The sequence below is a fragment of the Pristiophorus japonicus genome, chromosome 2 (genome assembly GCF_044704955.1).
Source record: "Pristiophorus japonicus isolate sPriJap1 chromosome 2, sPriJap1.hap1, whole genome shotgun sequence".
NCBI classification, from domain to species: domain Eukaryota; kingdom Metazoa; phylum Chordata; class Chondrichthyes; family Pristiophoridae; genus Pristiophorus; species Pristiophorus japonicus.
This window is the reverse complement of record NC_091978.1, coordinates 222,396,739-222,417,042: the sequence shown is the minus strand read 5'-3', so window position 1 is coordinate 222,417,042 and position 20,304 is coordinate 222,396,739. Positions and strand designations below refer to the sequence as shown.

General features: G+C 41.3%; 1 protein-coding gene across 1 annotated transcript in view; it reads right to left on the bottom strand.

Moving 5' to 3' along the window:
- Nucleotides 1-20,304, bottom strand: part of LOC139229846 (collagen alpha-1(XXV) chain-like) — a 321,691-nt gene that overhangs the window by 268,451 nt on the left and 32,936 nt on the right. The window contains exons 8-11 of the mRNA XM_070861466.1: nt 17,742-17,786; nt 11,485-11,529; nt 10,048-10,074; nt 9,870-9,914 (exon numbers count right to left, since the gene is read on the bottom strand). Coding sequence (XP_070717567.1) covers nt 9,870-9,914; nt 10,048-10,074; nt 11,485-11,529; nt 17,742-17,786 — 162 coding nt within the window. The remainder of the gene's footprint in view (nt 1-9,869; nt 9,915-10,047; nt 10,075-11,484; nt 11,530-17,741; nt 17,787-20,304) is intronic.

Below are 20,304 nucleotides of genomic sequence, written 5' to 3'. Positions count from 1 at the left end.
AACATTATACTCCATCTGCCAAATATTTGCCCACTCACTTAGCCTGTCTATGTCCTTTTGCAGATTTTTTGTGTCCTCCTCACACATTGCTTTTCCTTCCATCTTTGTATCATCCAAACTTGGCTACCCTACACTCAGTCCATTCTTCCAAGTCGTTAATATAGATTGTAAATAGTTGGGGTCCCAGCACTGATTCCTGCGGCACCCCACTAGTTACTGATTGCCAACCAGAGAATGAACCATTTATCCCGACTCCCTGTTCTCTGTTAGTTAGCCAATCCTCTATCCATGCTAATATGGATAGAGGATTGTCTAAATCTCTTAAGTTAAAGTTCTGCACAAATACTCCCTGAACACCAAAGGTATTCAAGTAAAGATCCAGTATATTCATTCATCTCCAATATTCAATCCTGACTGCTTGCTTTACACAACTGAATTTCCTTCATGCCTGCAGCACAAGAACCATAATGTTCTGTGGAATATTTGGTCAAGGGGTGGTTAATTTTCAGTATGTACTGATGGTGGGGAACCATGTCTACTACCAGCACATATTGAAAGATCGCGGATGCATGGCCTGTGATTTTCCATCCACTGATTTCAAAAACCTGCAATCCCATTCCTAACCAAATATTTATCCAATTCATTTTAAAAAGAATTAATCAAGACAGTATCAATTGCTACGGCTGGGAGTCTGTTCCAATTTTAAAAAATTCTTTCCGGGAACGTGGGTTTCGCTGGCAAGGCCAGTATTTATTGCCTATCCCTAATTGCCCTTGAGAAGGTGGTGGTGAGCCAACTTCTTGAACCGCTGCAGTCCTACTATTCCTGTGTAGAAAAAAAATCTCTTAATTTCTAGTGAGGAGGTTTGTTAATGTTGTACTGATGCCCTCTAGTTCTCATTCTGAAGGATTCTTATGCATAATTTAGGGGATACTCTTATTTTAGGGATGTCTGCCATTTATGGCCACAGCTGCTGAGATTTGCCATAAGGATAATCACAGAATCATAGAAGTTTACAGTACAGAAGGAGGCCATTTCGGCCCATCGTGTCTGCACCAGCCAACAAGAGGCTATCCAGCCTAATCCCACTTTCCAGCTCTAGGTCCGTAACCCTGCAGGTTATGACACTTCAAGTGCACATCCAAGTCGTTTTTAAATGTGGTGAGGGTTTCTGCCTCTACCACCCTTTCAGGCAGTGAGTTCCAGACCCCCACAACCCTTTGGGTGAAGAAATTTCCCCTCAAATCCCTTCTAAACCTTTACCAATTACTTTAAATTTATGCCCCCTGGTTGTTGACCCTTCTGCTAAGGGAAATAGGTCCTTTCTATCCACTATATCTAGGCCTCTCATAATTTTATACACCTCAATGAGGTCTCCACTCAGTCTCCTCTGTTCCAAGGAAAACAAACCCAGCCTATCCAATCTGTCCTCATGGCTAAGATTCTCCACTCCCAGCAACATCCTCATAAATCGCCTCTCCAGTGCAATCACCTCCTGTAATGTGGTGACCAGAACTGCATGCAGTACTCCAGCTGTGGCCTAACCAGTGTTTTATACAGTTGAAGCATAACCCACCTGCTCTTATATTCTATGCCTCAGCTAATAAAAGCAAGCATTCCGCGACCTTCAGGGATCAGTGGACATGCACTCTCAGGTCCCTTTGTTCCTCTACATTTCTCAATGTCCTGCCATTTAATGTCTATTCCATTTCCTTGTTAGCTCTCCCCAAATTATTTACCTCATACTTCTCTGAATTAAATTCTTTTTACCACTGTTCTGCCCACCTGACCAGTACATTGATATCTTCCTGCAGTCCGCAGCTTTCTTCTTCATTATCAACCACACAGCCGATTTTTGTATCATCTGCAAACTTCTTAATCATACCCCCTTTATTCAAGTCTCGATCATTGATGTATACCACAAAAAGCAAGGGACCTAGCACTGAGCCCTGCGGAACCCCACTGGAAACATCCTTCTAGTGTTTTGCAGTACAAGTACTCTCACTTGATAGTTTTTGCTCCACAAACCCTCTGGCACATCATGGCCAAACACAACCTTTATACATATTTATATTTCATAAATCTACTCTCAACTGCAAGATATCTGTTGCAAGAATCATCTGAAGAGAACTATTAATTCTTGGCCCAACCATGACAGGTATTAATTATACATAACACAGGCACATGGGTTTACAGGGGTCACAGACTGTGAGCAGAGGGCTAAAGGTCACGGCTGTAAAACGTTCTTAATGATGTTCCATTGATACAACACAGCTATCAATGGGGCATTGATGATCACCCAGACTTGGTAAGTGAGCATACTGTCATTTACACACAAATATGTCGACAACTACATTGTCATTGTAAAGCCCCCTCATCAGAAAAAAAATAAAATATAGGTATTACACTGCAAATCTATGTTAATGAAATGAGACAAAGATACTCTCGCCCTGAATTACCACAGGGGTTTTCCTGATCTTCTGCTGTAACTTCAGCAGGTGGTAGACAGAATTTCCGGAGAAGGGAGTAACCAGTCGGTTACGCTGTTTCTCCGGTGGGCCTCCACCAATGTTCACAGCCTCTATAGTCACAGACACTATAAAACTTATAAATGGAAAAGTGTCAAAATGAGAATTATTTTTTGCGATTTCCGACATTACAACAGTGATTACACTTCAAAAAGTACTCCATTGGCTGTAAAGTGCTTTGGGACGTCCGATGGTCGTGATAGGCGCTATACAAATTCAAGTAAGTTTCTTTCTTTCTTCCTCTCTTTCTCTTTTTCTTTCTCTCTCTGGTGAAAAGTAAAAGATCCTATGGCACTATTAGAAGAAGAGCAGGTTTTGGATATCCAGTGACTGTTAGGTTGCAGCTATTATGTGTGAGCAATATTGTGTCTACACAAATAAGATGAATAACCACTTAATTTTTTTCTGCTGTTGATTTAGGGTTGATTTCAGTCAGGACACTGGGGAAACTCCCTGCTCTTCTTCAAATAGTGCCTTGAGATTGTTAGTGCTCACCTGAACAAGGCAGACAGGACCATATTGTTTCATCTGAAGAACAGCATTTCCAACAATGCAGCACTCCCTCAGTACTGCATTGGAGGGTCAGCCTAGATTATGTGCTCAAGTCAGGCCCTTAATCTTCTAAACCAGTGGTGACAGTGCTACCAACAGTAGTAACTTCTATATAGACTACACTGCAAGCAGAGAAGAAAAATTATTAACTTGCAAATCGAATGTACCCCAACGCTTAAACTAATTTCTCGCTTTAAAAAAAGTGCCAGTGTTGCTATAGTGAATAAGTTAATGCAGCCTCCATGCTAATAAATACATTGGTGATGAATTTCTGTGGGGGGTTCTATGTCTGTCTGATGAAAGAGCAACGGAAACCCAGGGATTTTGTGGCTCTTCCGCTGCAGTTCAGGCAGAGAACCAGCCGAACCTCTGTGGAGATTCACTCCTTCATATCAAAGAAGTTTCTTTCTCTGAAATGCTGGAATTCTGGATGTAAGAGATATGAAGAGTGGTGTAGTTACCACCAGCGATTATTCACATTGCTGCCTATGGAGGTTATAAAAATTGCGTGCAAAACTGAAGGAGCTAAAATATTACAAATACATGTGTGAAGACCTGCTGTGCTGTGTACCAGTGGGGTTCAGCACCCTGTACGCCGTCCACTGAGCACTCAGCCATCTTCATTAAAAACAGGCCTGCTCTTCCAAGAACACTTGTAATACTATAGGCTCACTTAATAAATATCACCTGTACCTGCTCTTACAGATTATTTTGATGTTTTTTGAAGGTGATGTAAAAACTATATCCAGCAACAAGTAATATGTGAACTTAACCCTCTCAGTGCTAAACATCTAACTACAGCTTTCAAAACACATGGCCCACATTCTGGGGTTCCTGCTCCACCTGTTGAAGAGGACATTGATTTTGTCCCAAATCCCAGGGATGGGGTCATTTTGCCACTTGGGGTTGGTGACTTCAGGTTGTAGAGGTGCAACAGAAGATCCTTTCCTCCTCAAGTTACGTGGGGCATTGGGAAGATCCAAGGTGGAACCCATGCCTGCTAAAAGCCACAGGCGGATTTCCCAGGGAGCACAAGAACATCCCCACACACCCACAAAACAGGCTGCGGTGGTCAGAGGCCATCACCCACTGGAAACTGGGTGTATCATAAACGAGAAGAAAAATTCCGTGCCCTCCTCTCACCACCCCAGAAATTTTGGACCCACAAGTTCCATCACCAGCAGCAAAATATTTCTGTTTTTTTCCCCCATTATAATTACTCATGGCTTTTACAATGGCCCGGATTTTGTGGTCAGCGGTGAAGGGGCAGCGCTCACCGCTGACCTCAAGGAAACCACAAAGATTTAGCGGGCTCTAGAGCATAGATTTCCTCTTTTCCGACATCAGTTTGAATTTGCCATATTTTGCAGGAGATCTGAGGCATCCAGCAACAGGGCAGGCAGCAGGCAGTTTGATCAGGCAATCAGATTGAAGAATTCTCACAGAGAGCAAAGCAGGAAGTAAAAACTAGGGAATATAAATCACATGTAAATCATTGTACAGAAAGCAAAATAAAAATACACACGGGATTAAGGGAGAAATGTAAATATCAGAACAAAAACTTTAATCAAAAAAAAAATCTTTTATTAAAAATCTGCAATTTTTTTAATGTTCTGAGTGTATGAGACTCCACACTTGTAAAATTAGTTTTTCAGGTACCTGATTGACCAAGGCGTAACATTTTCATTGTGTAAATAGTTTAAATTCATGACAAATCAGTGACTCCTAATGATTCCAGCTGCGAAGACTGCAACAGCGCACCCTGTGGAGGAGCAGGGTATTACTGACAGCAACTTCTGGATTTCCACGTTTAACTGCATATGTGGACACCAGAAGTTGCTGTCGGTTTTACACAGTAATTTTGAGTGCTGACAATTTTGCCATCATTAATACTACAAATTCAGGGCCATTATCATACATTACAGTCACAGCATACAGTATGTATAGTACAATATGCATGTACGGTACATGTACATTGTGGTAGAGAGTCAGCAACTGTAGTGTTGTTGGGAATTGCGGCACTTGCGCCATATGATCTTTGATGGTTACCCTATTCCACGAGGGTGGAACGTGCTTTATCGGCTTGGTGCACAACCTATGTGGGGGTACTGTCATAAAGCTAACCAGCTGTTGGTAGTGGGCCAGGAATGAGAAGGAAAGAATATTTGTTACTGACAAGAGATAAATTCCCTGACTGTAGGTATGTTCTGTGGAAACTGCTGGAAAACATATCTACAGCATCCTGCTCCCTCCGCCCCAGCCCATTCTGTACTGTACTGTACTGTAGTTTGAACTCAGATGGGTAGAACTTGACATTGTGTGATAGTCTAAAATGTGTGATAGCAAGTCCTTTTATGCCTCACCCTACTTTTATTTCCAATGAAGTACTAATCAGTAACTTTTTGTCGAGGGCTGCAATCCCCAGCAATGTCTCCTGCTAGGCTTGCTCTCGGGAATGAGTCGATACAGTGAACTACAAAAATGATATACAGGTCTTCAGTAATTTGTCACAAAATGGGCTTCCAATTTCCAATGTATCACCACGGACAAGGAGAGGCCAGGCACTTCCACATAGGAAGTATGAAAAAAACAACAGACCACAAATGGTCCTGGGCATATTATAAGTACCATTGGTGTAGTGACTAGAATTGCCAAGATCTACTGATGAGCAAGTCAATGTTTTACTCCAGATACATTTAGGAATTCTGACAGATGCAATTGCTGCATTGTTCAATGAGTTTTAGCAAATCCTTACATCAATAAAGCACCTCACAATCATGGATATTACTTCGCTATAAATAATCACGTATATATCTGCTATCCTGGGGCCCATAACCGAGTTTATCAGAACTTGGGCTAGTTTGAAGAACCAAGCCAATTCTGAGCTTTGTAGGGCATGCTTTCAGCTCTCTTCTCCCTCTCCAATCATTAAATGGAAACTTGGAGCCAAGTCAAGTTTTCGCTTTGTCATGGAACTGAAAGAGGGCAGGAGTGAAGTTGTCTGTTCACCCCCAGTTCTGAAATTTTAACTTCAGAATATTTCATGATAACAAACTTTGCATAAAGGTGGAGGTATGCGAAGAACTTTATTCACCAGTGATGGCAATGGCAATTCACGGTGGGAACTATTGCACCTTTCACAGTCGCTTGCTCTCCAACCTGCCTGTTTTTGGCCTACACAGATCATTAACAATAGCTAAACTTGAAATCATTGCCTAGAACCACACCCACAATTCACAGACCTGATAAGTTTATAGCAAATGATCCATATTGTTTTGACTGTTCCTAACCCTAATGCAGAGAAAATAGTTTGTGGAAAAATAATGTCGAGAGCTTTGGTTTGTTGGTAGTCTTCTGAATTTTACAACTATAGGAAACCACAGACTATCTGAACTTGGATTAGTGTTAGCATACATCATTTTAGATCTTAATATAAGCCTTACGCAGCCTCTTCACAGTTGGTCCTAAAAAGATTCATCAGTACATCCAGATGGCTTATTTAAAATCACGGAAATTAGTTTTTCTAGAAATGCATCAGAACTGAAGAAAAACTAAACTCCTCAAAAAGCAATGACAGAAAAGCTCTTTCAAGTGGACATGTTCTCTAAGACAGGTTACAATGTAGTCGTTATAAGAAGAGATAAAAAGCTGTGCTGTTTTTCCAGTTACAGCAAGGGAATAATAAATGTGTTATTTTCCAATACTGCAAAGGGCTGTGTTATTAAAAGAAGAAATACTTGCATTTCTATAGCGCCTTTCAGAACCACCAGATGTCCCAAAGCACTTTACAGCCCATTAAATTTTTGAAGTGTAGTCATTGTTGTAATTTGGGAAATTAATCTGTTATGGTCACCTTGTTGTATATAAATAATAACAGGATCATTGAAACAAGTCACATTGGTCTTTAAATTATGGTGTGTGAAGATTAACGTATGCACACTTTACAGGTTTGTATTAAATTCCTTATTCCCCTATTTTAATAGAGGCGTTAACCTGTTTATTTTAAATGGATTAATGCATCATTAAAACAGCAGGTAAAAGAATTTAATATAAATGCATCAAGTGCTTCTAAAATAATCTTCGCACAGCACAATGCCATTGTCTCATTACAGTTTACATAAAGGTGCTATCTAATCTTGTTACTAATTCTTTGAGGTTGGCATTTCATTTTTCTTCCAAAATAAATATTAAAAAGATGATCTTGGAATAGGTTTTGTTTCTCACATATTCCTCTAATCCAGATTTATAATACTTAATACTGAAAACAAAGAAACCTTTTTTGAAAATGTTACGTATTGACTATTATTTACATCATGAAAGCTGAAAGTTTTGACTCAGGACATAATAATGACACAAGTGATCCACAATAGTATGTTCAAAACAGAATCGATGTAATATTGAGATTTTGTTGCTCCATACTGGATTAATACACCAAATTCACACAACTAAATTTAGCACAATATTCCTGGTATGATAAGTGGTATTGGAATTAAAGAATAGCTTAACATTGCCTGAGTATATCCACACTCCAGAAACTCGAATTAAAACAGAATATTTTGGAGTCTTTCTTATCAAGTGTCATCTTGGCTCAGTTGGTAGAACTCTCACCTCTGACTCAGAAGAGTTCAAGCCCCATTCCAGGGGTCAAGGACTCATCTGTGTGGTCAGTCATAAAAGATCCCACGGGTCATTTTCACCCTCACCGCTTGGGTGGTAACCTGGCGGAGCAGATTGATCACCCGCTGTAGAACGAGCCTAATATTTTATGCCATTGATTTCACTAATTTGAAGAAGTGTCCTGGACAACAATCTTTCCTCAACCAATTCCACCAGAAACTGATTAACTGGGCATGGTGGTATAGTAGTTATATTACTGGATCAATAATCCAGAGGCCTTGACTAATGATCCAGAGTACGTGAATCCCGAGAATGAATAAAAACAATCTGGTCATTAATTAATTTGCACCTTGTGGGATATCGCTGTATGCAAATTGTCCGTCATGTTTTCCTACATAACAGTGATTACTTCCAAAATAATTTGTTAGATGAAAAGCACTTTGGGATGTCTTGAGAATATGATAAGGTGCAATATATGAGAACATGATAAGGTGCAATATATGAGAACATGATAAGGTGCAATATATGAGAACATGATAAGGTGCTATATATGAGAACATGATAAGGTGCTATATATAACATGATAAGATGTGATGTATGATAACATGATGAGGTGCTATATATAACATGATAAGGTGTTATATATGATAACATAATGAGGTGCTATATATATATATGAGGACATGATAAGGTGCTATATATGATAACATGATGAGGTGCTATATATATATGAGAACATGATAAAAAATGACCAAAAATATGAACTGAACTGCAGTGTTATCAAGAACTTTACGCCCTCAAATTAATAAATCATAATTGCTTTCTATCTATTTGTGTTTTTATGATTTATTAATTTGAGGGTGGAAAGTTCTTGATAACACTGCAGTTCAGTTCATATTTTTGGTCATTTGGTTTAGAAATCCTGCAGCATATTTGTGCCAGTTCACAGTGCCAGAGTGGACTGTATCAGCAGGAAAAATATCAGGGAAGCAATTCACTAACATCTTGAAACCCTTCCGTCTTGGGACCAAAAATGTTTTGAAAAGGATGCAGCGAACAATGTAAATCGATCCATCTCATGTCTTCATTATATTGTTGAACTGCTTCACGAAGTGATCCTACAACACAACTTGAGGCTCCTGGTATTGTGGTACCCAACCTGCTTACACTGTGGAGTGGAATCCCAAAACAAGGCAACAACAGACAAAAATAAATGTACACGCACAAAGGACTCTATCCATCTGTGGCCAGGAAAGGTGGCAGTAGAATTGTGCCAGGAGCTGCTCTATCAGGAGCTGTTGATCAATTTATATTGCTACTGCTGTCCTTAGCAAAACATGAAATGATTGCGGAGGTTAAGGTGAAAGAGTTTCAGGCTATCAGAGGCCCAGTGGCACTGCAGGCAGCAGCCCACTTCATTGATGTTATTGTGCTGCTGCCAGTGCTGGGAATGTTGCATGTGGTGGCACTGTAAAATAAAAGGGCATCAGGCGGTCAAAAAAATCCGACATAACTGCTGAATAACTTAAATGTGATCACAATCTTTTGCAAAAGGTTCACAGCGGTCTTGCCAGATTTAACGGCAGAATCTGATTTATTTTTTAAACTTTTCTCTTTACCGACTGTAGCTAGCCAGATTGAGAGACTGATTGGCTGTCGGGCGGATAGGCCTGCGGCACCAGGCCACAGTTGGGAACTGGTCATTGGCCAGGAGTGTAAGTGCTTTGGAGGGGGTCAGTCATTGGGAGGGAATTGGACAGAATGCGGGTGGGTCAGACAGATCTTGGCCGGTCAGTCAGAACGGACGGCGAGGGGGGGTTCAATCAGATTGCGAGGGGGATTGGAGGGGGCGGGGGAGGTCACAATCCTGCTCCTCCTGGCTTATGAGTAGTGCTTTAAAGACACTTACCTGTTGGATCCAGCCCTTCACCTCTCCCTCCAGCTGTCGGGCTTCCCGAGGGCAGAAAGTGTTAAAAATAAAAGTAACATTAAAATGGAGACATGGAGCCACCTTAAACAATCTCAGTGGCTGACCCGCCTCCTGAGAGCTGATTGGTTGCATGCCTCCAACGTGCCTCCCTTAAAACCAGACGTGGGCGTGTTGCCCATTTAAACATTTTTAACCTGGGGGGGTTAAAATGATCCCCGATTCAGTGTTATTGAAGTGTTTACCTCTCCTCCTTTGTCACCTTTCAGTCCTGGCTTACCACCATCACCCTGAGAAATAGAGGAACGGGAAAAGAAGAGACACACTTTAATAGAACCCAGTCAGACTCACCTTAAATCAAACAAAGTGAACGTAATTTAAAAATTGTATAAAAATAATGACCAAACAAAGCCGGGCTCTCACCTTCTCGCCATGATCTCCAACTTCACCCTAAAGAAACAAATCTGACTGTGAACAGGATAAAATGTAAGGCAGATTTTTGTTTAAAATTCTACACTTGCTCCAAACATTTAGGGGCCGAAATTGCCCGTTTTATAGCCCTGTTAGTGCCTTTGGTGGGCACTAACGGAGCGCAATGGTGTTTATGCCCGGGGGAGGGGGGTGCTACCGCCTCTCGAGCAATTATCCTGGAGCTTTGGGGGGGGGGTTGGCTGTCCCAGCAGTGCCGTGCCCCACGATTAGCACCCCGGGCCGGTGCACAACCGGTGATGACGTCATCACCGTGCGCGCTGACCACTCAGTGCCCCATGCCGACCCCTTTCCGCCCCGCAGGGGAAATTGCCCCCATCAATACCAGCTTCACGGGTCATGAAACTGGTGGACGTCCACTGCCGGGGCACCCCTTAAAGGGGAGGCCTTTCGCGCCCACAAATGTCCCGCAAGCAGGCTTGAGTCACCAGCAGCTGAATGACTTCTGCCACATCACTGGTTAGCAGAGACAACACCATGTGAAGCCTAGGGATGGAAATGGAACAATGAACAAAACCATTAACATTGCAATAAAGATATATAAAAAATAAAATGTCCGATTCTGGAAATCTGAAATGAAAACAGGAAATGCAGAGAAAGTCAATCAGCTTCTGAAAATGGAAGGTGAGTTAATGTTTTCATCAGAGCCTGCTGTATGTAGCCAGCAATTTTCTGTTTTTATTTAGCATTCCTGAAAATCCTGTTTTTATTTTATCCTGCCTCTATGAGTTAATATTTACCCAAATAAACAAAATAATTATCCTAGGTTTCAAAGCCAGTAGACTATATTTTAGCTAAAAAGGTAAATTATGAATATATATCTTTTTTTCTACAGTATTTGTTCTACCTTTGAGAACCATGCAAAATACAGCAAAACAGTAACATCTGAAATTGCACTGTGTAACATTACTAACAAAAGCTTTGATGTAAAATTTCTTCACCATATATTTTTTTAAAGACATCAAAATGGGTTAATGCTTTCATTAAAATGCGAGACAAAGGAATTTCATTTGAATGCATCAACACATTTGTTATTAATATTGCACATGTGCTTTCAAAGCATAACCTGTTTGAAGATAGAAACAAATAGCAAGCATTGCTCTGAGTGCATAACCCATAACCCATAATACGATAATGCCAAGGTATTCTGACCAGAATGTCAAGACATCAATATTTTATTAATTTATTATTTCGCTGCCATTAAATATTTTGTTAGGATTGGAGAATGCAGGCTGCTCTGAGTGGAACTGACCACTGTCAGTGTCAGCATTATACCCTCATTGTATTGCTTAGTACTGATATTTTTCGACCGATGACATTTTCCGGGCACAGTGCTTAAAGGAATTAAGAATCTTTACAAATCAGACTAACCTTGGGACCTGGATCACCATCCTTCCCAGGAAAACCAAGATCACCCTGAAACAAAATGATTAAATGAGCATAGTAGAAACATGAAGAGAGATTTTTGCTGCAGTACAGTGGTATAGCTTTGACTTTTGCTCACCTCCAAACTCAAAACTAAGAAACACAACATTAACGCAGCTAAAAGACATTCCTTTACATGAAGAGCTTTATATAACGGTACGGTATTGTTATAAGCACAAAACGGATCATCTGGCCCAGCCAGCAAACATCATACGGCTTTTTAAGAGAATGGGAGACATACAGATATATCATCATCATAGGCGGTCCCTCGGAATCGAGGAAGACTTGCTTCCACTCTTAAAATGAGTCCTTAAGTGGCTGTACAATCCGATACGAGAGCCACAGTCTCTGTCACAGGTGGGACAGAGTCGTTGAGGGAAATGGTGGGTGGGATAGGTTTGCCACACGCTCTTTGCGTTGCCTGTGCTTGATTTCTGCATGCTCTCTGCGATGAGACTCGAGGTGCTCAGCGCCCTCCCGGATGCACTTCCTCCACTTAGGGCGGTCTTTGGCCAGGGACTCCCAGGTGTCAGTGGGGATGTTGCACTTTATCAGAGATGCTTTGAGGGTGTCCTTGTAACGTTTCCTCTCTCATATAGATACATGGACAGTACAACCTTCAAGTATGGACATGGCATTTTGTTAATTCTTCTAGAGTATCTGGGGGCACCTTTATGGTACCAATTTCTCTGTTCCTTAAACCTTTACTTGAATTCAAGTTTGAGTTTGAGTTTGGAATGCTCTCCCCGCTGAAGAATTTTCTAAAGTGAAGGGTTCATCATGAATAAAAATACCAGTGAAAGAGAAGACTGAGGCCTAGAAATTCGACATTGCTAAAAACCTGCTGATGCCACTGTGGGCTGCCGAAATTGATGGCACTGGTAAATTGGTGCTGGTGGCTAATTAACATTGGCCCAGCGCTAAACTTACCATGAAATACCATTCTGGAGGCGTTAGTCCCAGCAGGAGGCCCCAATGTAGCATGGCCTTAGCGTCATTGCAGCAAGAACAGCCTTTTCTTAAAGCAAGGCTGTCATTTCAGGAAGCAGTTCAGTCCCTTAAATAGGAACTGACTTTGAAATGGAAAAATACATTATGTAAAAATAGGCAGTTTTTAGCCCTTGCAGCTCAAATACCTTCTGAAAAAAAATAATATTAAAAAGAATTCCCAAACGGGAGTCTTCAGCTCTTCAAGCTGAATTGCCTTCCACATCTAAAAAATGCTAAAAGTGCTTCAGCAAGCCATGGACGGGACACCTAGGGTATCGCACGCAGTACTCCAGCTTTGTGTAGGGGGTCAATACTGCAAGAGAGATCCTCTTCCCACAGAGACCAGGAGGCCCTCCAGAAAGAACTATGTGGGACCACAACACTGAGGCCGTCAGTCCCAGCAGTGTCTCCCTCACCACCTGGTTCTAGTGCTCAAAGAAGCTTCATGAGCTCAGACCTCAAGTAGCCAAAGTCAGTGAATGCATCTTCAAAAGCCATCTCCTACCAACTGCACCACTAGCCTCACACACTGTGGGTGCGGGGTCATGACATGCCCCCCCACCCACACCCAATCTCTCACCTACCAACAATCTGTACCAAACACAAGGCACATCTCCCATTCCTAGCTTCACCTCATCCCCTTGGAGGCGACATGCTGGACATTCTTGGCAGAGCACGGCTGAGCCCTTGTCCAGTGGCGGGGTTGAAAGGATAAAAAATGCTGGTATCCTCAAAGGTTATCCTCCTTCTTGCATCCACCTCTTGCTTTCCTGCCTACCTCACCACAACTCCACCCCTGTGCCTTCCTCATTTTACACACCCAAGAAATGCAGCCTACCCAGCCAGTGGTTGACCAAGAAGGAGAGAAGAGAAAGAATAAAAATAAGATGACAAAAAAGAAAAAAAACACCATCACTCCCAGCCACCAGCTCCTCAAGGACGACCAGCAAAGCCGTCTGTAGTCTCCCCCACTGAAGGTCAGCAGCCGTCCACCAGCCATGCTGCAGCCACTGAGGTAGCACTGTGTGACATCACGAGGATAGGCAAAGGCACACACACAGGACAGTCACTAAGGGAATGCATAAGAGTGATGAGTTGATTTTTTGATGTCAAATTGGATGTATTGATGGATAAAGTTGGATTGGAAAGTTTGCTTTGTGGTGGCTTTTATTTCAGCATTGTGGCCAAGAGGATGCTGTGATGGTCAGTAACACAGAGACCATAAGGTGTGGGACAACTATGGAAAGGGGAATTAGGGCTGTAGTCACTGGGACAGGCGTATGATTCCATTCCAGATATCCTGGCCAGAAAGGAGCTGCCTGAATTGTATCCTTCCTACTGCTTCCTCCTTTTCTGCATTTTCCTCTTCTGCATCTTCCTCTTCCCTAAATCTGAAATAAAAGCAGAAAATGCTGTCAATACTCAGCTGGTCAAGCAGCATTTCAATCTGAAATGTGAACTCTGTTTCTCTCTCCATGGATGCTGCCTGAGCTGCTGAATATTTCCAACATTTCCTGTCTTCTCAGAGGACTTCCTTCGAGGCCTTGCAAGCATCCAGCAGCACCCCCTGCACTTCCTGCACATTAAAAAACATTTAACATGTATTACACTAAGCCAGTACATCAATAAAAATAAAAAAATATTCAGTCCAAAAGCTTAAATGCAAACTTACCTGAAAGATGTATGTGGTCCTTTATGAAGTGCTGACAGCATCTCTGTCAGTCTGCTGAACGCTCGCTTTTCAGAGCGAGCTTAGGACCCAGCACCAAACTCAGTGCTGAGGTCAAGGTTTGCAGAGCGTATCGTTAAGTTGGCGTTGCATGCCGACTGACATCACACTCTCTATATTTGCATCTCCAGGGCCAGCGTTGCTATCGGCAGCACCAAGGTCTTCACCAAAATGGCAGCTGCCGAGTCCAGAGAAGGGCGTTAAAGTGGCAGCCGCCATTTCTCACCAGAATTCCTGCGCTGACTTGTTGGTAAGGTAGGGAATTTCTGGGCCAGTGTGTTCTCTTGCACCCCTTGATGAATGGTTTGCAATATTGCGGGGAGGGTGTGGAGTGATGAAGGGTTGAAAACTTATGAACAAATAGAAAGGATTCCAGAAGACCCTGGAAATGGAATGGATACCTGTACAGTTACTGAATGAGAGGGAGACACCAGTGCAGTGGGATTAGTTTCAGGTTGCGCTAGCAGCTACGATAGCTGATTCGCCTCCTGTGCTGAAAGTTTTTTTGGTTCCATGGGAGGAAAATGAATGGGATTGACTTATTATTTAAGAACTCAATTTTGATCCTGCTGTTTTTAAATTGATTTTTAAAAATTGAAAGAACACTTTGCTGGAACAAAGAAAAGTCACCACTACTGAATCCTGACACATTGTTACAGGTTTTGGAGGAAATGTAATTTTATAGCATAATGAGATCCATGTAGACAATAGGATCGATCTCGTAAAAGTGCCTCATAAAAAGTGAAACCAGCCATGACAGAAGATCAGTTAAAGCTTGTGTTTCAGCTATTGCCTAATTACTCAAAACGAAAACACAACAAGACACAGGTAAGAAAAGTAAAATCAACTGTATCTTCAGTTATATTGAAAACAGAGCACATTATAGTTATCACAATAAAGTTTTCACCTCGATCAGTTGAAAGAAATCCTATTGTGGCTATTACAACTGCCAAATTTTTTAACTTAAAAGTTCTTTAATAATAAATGGCTCTCTTTTGTAATTGTCCAGACACACTCATCACTCATTGTTTCCTGGAATAAGATCATTCTGGTGTATCCCAGCTCAAGCTGTTTGATTCAATCACTTAATCATCTCATTTGTTAGGACAGGAAAATGCCAGTTCTGTGTCTTGTCTTATTTAACACAAACCAGATTTGCTTTTGCATTTGCCGACTGTATTCGTGGAACAACTGTTAATGTTTATCTGTTGATGAAGCTAACAGTGACTTCACATTGCTGAAATCATTCCTAAATTAGCAAAGTCTGAAAACTGCCCCATTTTTACATAGGATTACATAGTATATACAGCACAGAAACAGACTATTTAGTCCAACCAGTCCATGCCAGTATTTATGCTCCACTCGACCCTCCTCCTGTCATTCCTCATTTAACTCTATCAGCATAACCCTCTATTCCCTTCTCCCCCATATGCTTATCTAGCCTCTCCTTAAATCCATTTATACTATTTGCTTCAACCACTCCCTGTGGTAGCGAGTTCCACATTCTCACCACTGTCTGGGTAAAGAAGTTTCTTCTGAATTTCCTATTTGATTTCTTGGTGACTATCTTATACTGATGGCTTCTAGTTTTGCTCTTCCCCACAAGTGGAAACATTCTCTCTGTCTACTCTATCAAAACCTTTCATAATTTTAAAGACCTCTATTAGATCACCTCTCAGCCTTCTCTTTTCATCCTTTCCTGATAGGTATACCCTCGCATTTCTGGTACCATCCTTGTAAATTGTTTTTGCATCCTCTCCAGTGTCCAGTGGTGACCAGAGTTGTACACAGTACTCCAAGTGTGGTCTGACCAAGGTTTGATATACATTTAGCATAACTTCTCTACTTTTCAACTCTATCCCTCTAGAAATAAACCCTCGTGCTTGATTTGATTTTTTTATGGCCTTAGTGGTTTGTGTATTTATACTCTCAGATCCTTTTGTTCTTCTACCCATTTGGATTGATATTTTCCAAGTAATAAGTGACCTCCCTATTTTTCTTCCAAAATGTAATACCTCACATTTATCTGTGTTGAAATTCATTTGCCAATTATATGCCCATTCTGCAAATTTATTCATGTCTTCTTGTAATTTGTTGCAGTCCTCCTCAGTATTGACTCTCCACCAGCCCATCCCCAATTTGATGTTATCTGCAAATTTAGAACTTGTGTTTTGGATTCCAAAGTCTAAATCGTTAATATAAATTGTAAACAACATTGATCCCAGCACTGATCCTTGTGGAACCTACCTTCTGCCACTTTGAATAGCTACACTTTACCCCTACTCTCTGCTTTCTGTCTTGAAGCCAGCTAGCAATCCATTTTGCTACTTGTTCCCTGACTCCACATGCTCTGACCTTATTTATTAATCTATTATGTGGTACCTTATCGAAGGCCTTTTGAAAATCTAGATAAATTACATCTACTGCATCAGCTTTGTCAACTCTCTTTGCTACCTCTTCAAAATATTCAATGAGGTTAGTCAAGCAAGAAATCGATGCTGATTATTCATTATTGTAGTTTTGGTTTCGAGATGTTCTTTTATTTAGTAGGGATTCCATTACTTTTTCTACTACCGATGTTAAGCTGACTGGTCTATAGTTCCCTGGACATGTTCGATGTGCCTTCTCCCTTTCCAGGGCTTTTCCTGAAAAATAAGCACTACTCTTCTTGGGGTTAGGCAGCTACAGATCAGCTCGCAAACCAATCAATAGGGCCTCATTCTAGTAAAGTGAACGGAGCTGCTCCACGACCAATACATGCCTGTAACCTTTTGGAGCTTATTTTCTCTGAGTTTATGCTGGTGATGGGGATTCTCGCTTGGTGGCTTTTGATCGATTTTGAATATTGGAAAATCGTACATGTGCTGCTGGTGACATTGTGATCTCACCTGCATAGGCTCGGAAAAATCCACCCTCTTGCTATACTTTTTAATGGCGATGGTGCCAGTACTTTGGACTTCCTTCTTATGGCCAAAGTGAAAGAAAATACAACATAGCTCACCTTTTGGACCCAACTGAGGGCTTTGTGGTGTCTGTGCTCCCTCCCATTATTAGCTGTTTGCAGTGTGCGAGGAATATCACTCCTGCTACTGTGTGTTAAAATGACATGTGTTTCTACCTTTATTTTGGGAAGCGGACCATCCTGAGAAGAGGAATCCTGCAGAGACTCTAGTGTAGCAACTTCAAGGACATAAAGAAATAAAGTATTTGATTGGTCATTTTACACTTTTTAATTAAAGTAGCACAGAAACAAAGGACAAAACTTCGATTCACCATCACAGCCAACGTTTCAATTACGGCTACTTTAATTAAAAAGTGTAATCTGACCAATCAAATACTTTGACCATTATATCAAAGCAACCAATGCAATTCATCCTGATTTAGAAACAATATATATATGCTGCAGCAGTCTCACTGGATTGTAAATGGTGTACAGATTGAACTCCACATGTATCATGTTAAGGACGAGCGTGCAGATGCTCACCTTTTGTCCGTGAAAGCCAGGAACACCAGTGACTCCGATAGAGCCCTGCCGTGGTCAAAAATAAAAAAGACAACAAGTTAGATGTGAAATAAACAGCAGGTCCATTAGTATCTGTAAAGATAAAAGTAGGTTATTGTTCTGCTGTAGATTCTTTGTCAGACCTGTTCAAAGTCTGCCTGTATTTCCAATAATTTATATTTCTTTCACGTTATTTTGTTATTAACAATTTGAAAGAAGCTGAATTATTTTGGCATTTTTGTAAATTGGTCCCAACATTGCACTGTTTGACCTTTGTTGGCTTGCGGCTAAATTGAAAATTCTACCAGTCATGTAAGGGCTTCTTCCTCTTTAGCTTTTACCTAGTTTCTCTTGCTCTGATTTTCTGAGATCATCCGCCCCTTCCAGCTGAGAGGTCAGATGGGAGATCTGTTCTCAGGCCTCTGTCCATGCAGCTCTCCAGCTGGCTTGAAGAGGTGGCCATTTTCTCCCTTTGTGACTTTCTCTTTCTTCCTGTCAGGAACAAAGCAAAATGGGGGAGGGGGGATATCTCTGGCCTGCACTGGTGCTCCATTGCTACTCCATTGTTCATTAGCCACTTTAATAAATGAGGATAGATAGAAACAAAAACTCCATGGGAAAAGTGATCCATCCGTGGCTAACGAAAGAAATTAAGGACAGCATTAGATTGAAAGAAGAAGCTTATATAGAAGAAGCAAAGAATAGTAGTAAGCCTAAGGATTTGGATAGTTTCAGAAACCAGCAAAGGATAACCAAAAAAACGATAAAAAGAGAAAAAATAGAGTGAGAATAAACTAACAAGAAACATAGAAAATAGGGAGAGTAGTAGGCCATTCGGCCCTTCGAGTCTGCACCGCCATTCAATATGATCATGGCTGATCCTCTACCATATTCTCGCTTTTCCCCCATACCCCTTGATGCCTTTTGTTTATAGAAATCTATCTATCTCCCTCTTAAATATATTCAGTTACTTGGCCTCCACAGCCTTCTGTGGTAGAGAATTCCACACCAGTGAAAAAATTTCTCCTCATCTCGGTCCTAAATTTCCTACCCCGTATCCTGAGACTGTGATCCCTTCCCTGCCAGGGGAAACATCCTCCCCGCATCCAGTCTATCCAACCCAGTCAGGATTTTATACGTTTCAATGAGATCCCCTCTCATTCTTCTAAACTCCAGTGAATACAGGCCTAGTCGACCCAATCTCTCCTCATACGACAGACCTGCCATCCCAGGAATCAGTCTGGTAAACCTTCGCTGCACTCCCTCTATGGCAAGTATATCCCTTAGGTAAGGAGACCAAAACTGTACACAATACTCAAGGTGCGGTCTCACTAAGGCCTTGTATAACTGTAGTAAGACATCCTTGCTCCTGTACTCAAATCCTCTTGCAATGAAGGCCAACATACCATTTGCCTTCCTAACTGCTTGCTGCACCTACATGTTTGCTTTCAATGACTGGTGTACAAGAACACCCAGGTCCCTCTGTATATCAATACTTCCCAAGCCACCAGCATTTAAGTAATACTTTGTCCTTATGTTTTTCCTACCAAAGTGGATAACTTCACATTTATCCTGCATCTGCCATGCGTTTGCCCACAAATAACAAAACAGATTGTAAGAGCTTCTACAAGTATGTAAAAAGGAAGAGAGTGGCTAAAGTAAACATTGGGCCCTTGGAGGCTGAGGCAGGAGAAATTATTATGGGGAAGAAAGAAATGGCAGAAATGTTAAACAAATATTTTGTATCTGCCTTCACAGTAGAAGATGGAAAAAGCATACCTAAAATGGTGGGGAACTAGGAGTCTAATGAGGGTGAGGAACTTAATGTAATTAATCTAAATAGCAAAAAAGTATTAGAGAAACTAATGGAACTAAAAGCTGACAAATGCCCTGGACCTGAAGGCCTACATCCGAGGGTTTTAAAAGAGGCGGCTGCCGAGATCGTGGATGCAAAGGTTTTAATCTTACAAAATTCCCTAGATTCTAGAACGGTCCCAGCAGATTGGAAGGTAGCAAATGTAACACCGCTATTCAAGAAAGGAGGGAGAAAGAAAACAAGGAACTACAGGCCAGTTAGTCTGAAATCAGTCATCGGGAAAATACTGCAATCCATTATTAAGGAAGTGGTATCAGGGCACTTAGAAAATTAGGACATGATTAGGCAGAATCAACATGGCTTTATGAAAGGGAAATCGAGTTTGACAAATTTATTAGAGTTTTTTGAGGATGTAACTAGCAGGTAGATAAAGGGGGACCAGTGGATGTAGTATATTTTGATTTCCAAAAGGTATTCGATAAGGTGTCACATAAAAGGTTGCTGTACAAGATAAGGTGCATGGGGTTGAAGGTAATGTATTAGCATGGATAAAGGATTGGTTAATGGACAGAAAATAGAGAGTAGGGATAAATGGGTCATTTTCCGGTTGGCAGGTTGTAGCTCGCAAGGATCAGTACTTGGGCCTCAACTATTTACAATCTATATTAATGACCTAGATGAAAGGACTGAGTGCAATATATTCAAGTTTGCTGATGATACAAAGCTAGG